Source organism: Sinocyclocheilus rhinocerous, unplaced genomic scaffold (genome assembly GCF_001515625.1).
Source record: "Sinocyclocheilus rhinocerous isolate Xijiao unplaced genomic scaffold, SAMN03320098_v1.1 scaffold6325, whole genome shotgun sequence".
Classification (NCBI taxonomy): Eukaryota; Metazoa; Chordata; class Actinopteri; order Cypriniformes; family Cyprinidae; genus Sinocyclocheilus; species Sinocyclocheilus rhinocerous.
The window spans coordinates 68,224-74,965 of NW_015658728.1; the positions used below are offsets into that span (position 1 = coordinate 68,224).

Sequence of the window (6,742 nt, forward strand, 5' to 3'; positions counted from 1 at the left end):
AAATCTGATCTGTGATGCTACTGTCGTTCGGCACGCTGCATTGAGCAGCCGCGTTCAGTTTTTAATTGTAGTGTCTGTTCTTTTACTGAACTAAATGATTTTTATTACTATAAAAAATCAAAACGATGGTGGGGGTCGGTGGGCAAGTGACGTAACCGGTGTTGCGGCTTAACACCGGTATCACCGTCAGCACCGTCTATCGCGGCAAGCCTAATAGCCATATATTATAAATAAAACAATATAACTAATAATTAGCATTTATAGACCTTTTTCAATAAAAATGTTTGTACATGTTGGTTCGCAGTTCATTAACTAATGAATGTGCCCATTAAGATTAAGATTAACTAAGATTAATAAATGCTATAGACGTTTTGTTCATTGTTAGTTCATGTTAATTAATGTTAACAAAACGTCTTATATTTTCTATATATTCCTTCACCATATCTGCTTAGGAAATCAGTCAAGTGTGTTTTGCGCATTGAATTATTAGCTGCCAAGAGCAAGAAACCACGTTTAGATGATAATATTGTTGATAATAATGTTCGCTTACGAATCACATTGTCAAAACTATCTCCTTTATCTCAATTGTTTTAAATTTTTTTCTCTTATGTTAGTGCTGCCACTGGAGCGACATGTTTACCGGCCGCCTGCGAGCTGAGATTCCTCCAGCGCTGGTAACATGAACACTGAATGATTTAATATTTCATCTTTTAGAGCAAAGACTTTTGCAAACTCTTAATCAAACCCAGTGCACTCATATTGAGTAGTCATGAATATAACAGACCGTTTAACGCTAGTAAATGATGCTTCACTAGGTTTCTCTGGGCGACGCGTTAATCACTGCTGGAGCTCGGCTGAAGGTTCTGGATCTGAGCGATAACGCTTTCGGACCCGATGGCGTGAAAGGCATCGAGAAGCTGCTCAAGAGCGCCACCTGCCACACGCTGCAGGAACTGCGCCTGAACAACTGCGGAATGGGAATTGGAGGAGGAAAGGTGGGTGGAGTTTATGATGATGATGATATCATCATCCCTTGAAAAACTGGGCACCACAGTTGTGCTCTATTATATTGCCAATTAATGTTTTAGTAAATTTGGTGTTACCTGCTTCTCTAGATCCTGGCTGCGGCTCTGACGGTGTGTCATAAGGAGTCGAGTGCGCTCGGCGCCCCCTTGCAGCTGAAGGTGTTCATCGCCGGCAGGAACAGACTGGAGAACGATGGAGCCACAGCGCTGGCACAGGCCTTTCAGGTGCTGAACCATAAGAGAACTGACACATCTTCCAGAGTAATATTAATATTTTTCTTGCTTTTCATTAATTTGGTGTTTTAAAATCTACCTTATTGCCGAACTTTGTCATTTGGTCCATTATGGATGTTTTTCGGTTTCCCTTAGCTGATTGGTCCTTTGGTTTTGGTCCATTGCTTTATCTTCTTCATTGGTCCACTGGTTTTGGTCCATTGATCCATTGCTTTATCTTCTTCATTGGTCCACTGGTTTTGGTCCATTGATCCATTGCTTTATCTTCTTCATTGGTCCACGGGTATTGCCCCTATGCCCTTTCTTCTTCACTATTGCAGCAAGCCTAGTGTTTTGATCCATTGCTTTGTTTTGGTCTATTGATCCATTGCTTTATCTTCTTCATTGGTCCACTGGTTTTGGTCTATTGATCCATTGCTTTATCTTCTTCATTGGTCCACTGGTTTTGGTCTATTGATCCATTGCTTTATCTTCTTCATTGGTCCACTGGTGTTGATACATTGATCCATTGCTTTATCTTCTTCATTGGTCCACTGGTGTTGATACATTGATCCATTGCTTTATCTTCTTCATTGGTCCACTGGTGTTGATACATTGATCCATTGCTTTATCTTCTTCATTGGTCCACTGGTGTTGATACATTGATCCATTGCTTTATCTTCTTCATTGGTCCACTGGTTTTGGTCCATTGATCCATTGCTTTATCTTCTTCATTGGTCCACTGGTTTTGGTCCATTGATCCATTGCTTTATCTTCTTCATTGGTCCACTGGTTTTGGTCCATTGATCCATTGCTTTATCTTCTTCATTGGTCCACTGGTTTTGGTCCATTGATCCATTGCTTTATCTTCTTCATTGGTCCACTGGTTTTGGTCTATTGATCCATTGCTTTATCTTCTTCATTGGTCCACTGGTTTTGGTCTATTGATCCATTGCTTTATCTTCTTCATTGGTCCACTGGTTTTGGTCTATTGATCCATTGCTTTATCTTCTTCATTGGTCCACTGGTTTTGGTCCATTGATCCATTGCTTTATCTTCTTCATTGGTCCACTGGTTTTGGTCCATTGATCCATTGCTTTATCTTCTTCATTGGTCCACTGGTGTTGATCCATTGCTTTATCTTCCTGATTGGTCCTTTGGTTTTGGTCCATTGCTTTATCTTCTTCATTGGTCCACTGGTTTTGGTCCATTGATCCATTGCTTTATCTTCTTCATTGGTCCACTGGTTTTGGTCCATTGATCCATTGCTGTATCTTCTTCATTGGTTGCGGCTTAACACCGGTAACACCGTCAACACAGACTATTGCAGCAAGCCTAGTGTTGGTCCATTAGTTCATTGCTTTATCGTCTCCATTAATGTATTGGTGTTGCTTTATTTTCTCAGTTGATCGGCAGTCTGGAGGAAGTGCACATACCCCAGAATGGCATCAATTACCAAGGAGTCACAGCTTTAGCCACAGCAATGCAACACAACCCACAACTGCGAGTGCTGAACCTCAACGACAACACTTTCACCAAGAGAGGAGCGATCGCCATGGCACAGGTACACTGGAGAGCAGAGACTGTGCTTTAGCTGGAAAATCAGTGGAATTATTGAAAAGCTGTACGACATCAACAGCTAAATATAAAAATTAAGCTGGTAAAAATGGCAACTAATAGATGTGTATTTTTGATGGTTTCTTGCCACTACTATGAAAGAAGAAATGTTATGGAAGCAAAATAGCCCGAAATTGACCAGTGCATGAAAACCAATAGATATTCCTGTAGTTTCCTGCCTTAATTTCAAAGGTGTTTCTCTGTTTGTTAGGCATTGAAACACCTGCGCAATGTGCAGGTGATAAATTTTGGTGACTGTCTTGTTCGGTCTGAAGGCGCCAGTGCCATAGCAGAGACCCTGAGAGAAGGACTGCCAATTCTCAAGGTACTGGTAGATGATCGGTTTCTAGGGATGCACCGATACCACTTTTTCCTGTACTCGCCCGATACCGATACTTCTATTTTTTGTACTTGCCGATACCGAGTACCAATACCGATATTTTTATTGCATTTGTACATTTTTTACATATTGGGTACAGAAACCAAAAGGGTATGTATAATGTTAGTTGGTTAACTTCATTTATCAAATAGATACAGTCAAACCAAAATTTATTCAGACACCTTCAACATTTCTCACATTATCACAGTTTATTCACTATAGTTTAGAAAATGGTAATAAAATATGACAAGAACTCAGAGTTACACTGTGTCAGAACAAATTCATCGATGTTAGATAACTTTGATAGAAAGGTATGTAATAGATTACAATCAACCAAAAAATATTTAGACAGCTGTTAGTATGACACTATTTACACAACCCTTAGCCTTAATGACAGCCTGTAGTCTCCTGGGCATGCTGTCACCCAGCTTCATGCAAACCTGAACTTCAGTTTTTTTCCCAGACTCGGTCTGAATAATTTTTGGACCCAAATTTGTATCAATTTTACTGGTAGTCCACAGTATGAAGAATTTTTGGGTATGATTTGTCACAGTTTACTTTATTTTGCTATCCTCACTTACATAAATGAACTATAGTGTCCTGCACCCACTAGTAAAAAAATATCAAAAATTATATCTGGTCTCTGAATCATGTTTGGTTTCACTGTATATCCTTCGGTTATTTTCACACTTAATTATGCCCATTAAAATGTATTTTACAAGTTTTTGTTAATTTCACTGTTCATTTTTTTGCTCTATGATACATCATCTTTAATTTAATAGCATCAGAGCTGCTCCATTGCAGCGGCTCAGTACTGTAATCACGCGCTTTGCTGTAATAATGCAGGGAACCACTCGTTATAAATCTCCTAACTGTGATATTTTCAGAAATAGAAGTCGCGTTTTTTCATCTGAAACGTGCTGCGATTTATATTCCAAAGCCACTCATATAATGCAGAAACACTCAAGCAAGCAAAACACGCGCAACGCGTGCAGGTATTTGTACTGATGCAGAATAGTACAGCCTAGCGCCGTGCATCCCTATCAGTTTCTATGCAGTATAGCTTTGGCTAAAGCACTTCAAATGATGACATGATTAAAGCTTAATCAGTAACCGTGCTCGTCTCACTCTCATCAGGAGCTGAATCTATCTTTTGGGGAAATCACTGAGGACGCTGCACTGGAAGTGGCTCGATCCGTCCAGCATAAAGATCAGTTAGAAAAACTTGACCTGAATGGTATAATCACACATTCAAACAGAAAAAAACATCACATCATTGTCAGGATTTATCTGCAAACATCCAAACAGTCAACGAGCCAAGTTTAGCTCTCAAACCGATGGTGGTGAACAGCTTATAAACCACTCTGTGACAGTTTTTGAAAGACATTTAAGATGAAATATTATGTCAAGGCCGTGTATTTGTCTGTTTGCTTAAAGTTGATGCATTGCTATTAATCACCTAATAACAGTTTAAAATATTAAAATACACAAACAGTGATAAAGCAGTCATTATGGGTTATTATAGTTAACTAAAACCATTTTTAATTAAAGTAAAATAAATGTTAATTGAAATAAAACAACAACAAAAAAAACATTATTTCTGCTAGTTGCCAAAGAAATTAAATTTTTATTTAGTTTAACTATTTGTACTAAAATAACAATCTGAAATGTAATTTAAAAAATATATATATATATATAATAAAAAGGACAAAAACAACAAAATTACTAAAACTTTAAAATTAAAGTGAATATAGAAAATGTAAAAATAAAAATTAATTTGAAGTATTAATAAAACTACATTAGTATCTCAATGATAAGACTGGTTACAGGGTAAACCAAATCTAATAAAAACGTTTGTTAATTGTAATAAAGCAGAAATATAAAAATATTAGATGAATAACTAAATGAAAATTGAAAATGTTAGGTTGAAGCACTAAAATTATTAACTGGAAATAAATAAAAATACAAAAACAAACTGAAATAAAAATCTAGTTAGTAATATAAAAAACTAATAAAAAGACTAAATGACTAAAAATGGAACAAATAAAAATGAAAACTGAATATTTAAAAATAAAAGTTTCAAAAATATTATTCATTATTAAAGTAGTAAATATTTTATAGTATATAATATAATAGTAAAAATGTAATTTAAAGTAATATTATATATTAAAACTCAAAATATTAATAAAAACTGTAATAGCATATAGATAATACTAAAATATCATGATGACATAAACCTGTGTAATTAAAAAAAAACACACACACACACACTGCAGCGATATTTACACTCACATTCACAACATACATTTGGTTGTGTTTGGCTTCAGGTAACATTCTAGGTGAAGGCTGTGAAAGGCTGCGAGAGGTGATGGAGAACATGAACATGGCAGACAAACTGGGCTCTCTGAGGTATCATACACTAAACAAAAAACTGCACTGTGACATTCATGACAGTCCAGCACATTTCCCTCGCAAATTCTCTTCATCTTAATGTGGAAAATAGATATTTTTATATATTTTACCTAATTTGCATCAGCTTTGAATGAGCGTAATTTCTTCTCATGTCACAGTGATGACGAGGGAGAACCTGAGGAAGATGAAGATGAGGAGGACGATGACGACGATGATGATGATGATGTGGATGAGGAAGAGGAGGAAGAAGAGGAGGAAGAAAAGAGTGAATTAAATCAGGTTTGATCAAAACGTAAATTCTTCCCGTTTGAAGCACAATTCAAATCAACATTACAAAACAGAAAGCATAAGTGAGAACAAAGTAAATGTGTATCTGTTTACGTAGGTCTCAACGCCGCCTTCAGCACCTCGTACTCCAGACGTCTCGACCTTCCTGAGCTTTCCGTCTCCAGACAAACTCCTGCGACTCGGCGCAAAGAGAAGCTTCCTCATCCAGCAGCAGGTCAGTCTTTCCAGCGTGTGACTTTTACAATCTTTTAAATTAATTTTAGGGTTTCTGTGGCTCTTAAAAAGTTTTAACTTGCCCTTCTGCAATTTAAGACCTGAAGAAGGTCTTAAATCAGAGCAGAAAGTCTTAAATTCATAAATTTGTTGCGTTAAATGTTGCATGCACTGCAAACATATGAATATCTACCTCAATATTTGTCTTGTTATCCAATACAAACATCCTTAAATCAAGAAACATTTACTTGAGATGCAAAATGAACACATGCAGTCTTGTTTTCTGAGAAACTGAACAAAATGAAGTGAGTTTATGCTTAAAACAAGAACTAATACAGGGTGTCCTTAAAAAGTCTTAAAATGTCTTAAATAACGTTTTCCTAATATGAGGCCTTAAAAAGTCTTAAAATGTCTTAAATTCGGAATCGATGGGTCTTAAATATTTTTGGTCACATTACCGCTAAAATATCGTCAGTCTGACGTACCTAATGACTGTTTACAATCATTGGACAGACCGAAGATTTTTTCTTCTCTGCGGTAAGTTACTGCGTCATCACAGAGAATTGCAGTAAGTTAGCAGAATACAGAATACAAG

The 6,742-nt window shown here is 36.7% G+C and overlaps 1 protein-coding gene across 1 annotated transcript in view; it reads left to right on the top strand.

Annotated features, from left to right (window-relative positions):
• LOC107722837 (ran GTPase-activating protein 1-like) overlaps positions 1 to 6,742 on the top strand; it is a gene marked incomplete at its 3' end in the record, with an annotated part of 15,043 nt that overhangs the window by 4,828 nt on the left and 3,473 nt on the right. The window contains exons 4-12 of the mRNA XM_016531327.1: positions 615 to 674; positions 816 to 995; positions 1,116 to 1,250; positions 2,644 to 2,802; positions 3,067 to 3,180; positions 4,372 to 4,471; positions 5,562 to 5,643; positions 5,805 to 5,925; positions 6,032 to 6,148. Coding sequence (XP_016386813.1) covers positions 615 to 674; positions 816 to 995; positions 1,116 to 1,250; positions 2,644 to 2,802; positions 3,067 to 3,180; positions 4,372 to 4,471; positions 5,562 to 5,643; positions 5,805 to 5,925; positions 6,032 to 6,148 — 1,068 coding nt within the window. The remainder of the gene's footprint in view (positions 1 to 614; positions 675 to 815; positions 996 to 1,115; positions 1,251 to 2,643; positions 2,803 to 3,066; positions 3,181 to 4,371; positions 4,472 to 5,561; positions 5,644 to 5,804; positions 5,926 to 6,031; positions 6,149 to 6,742) is intronic.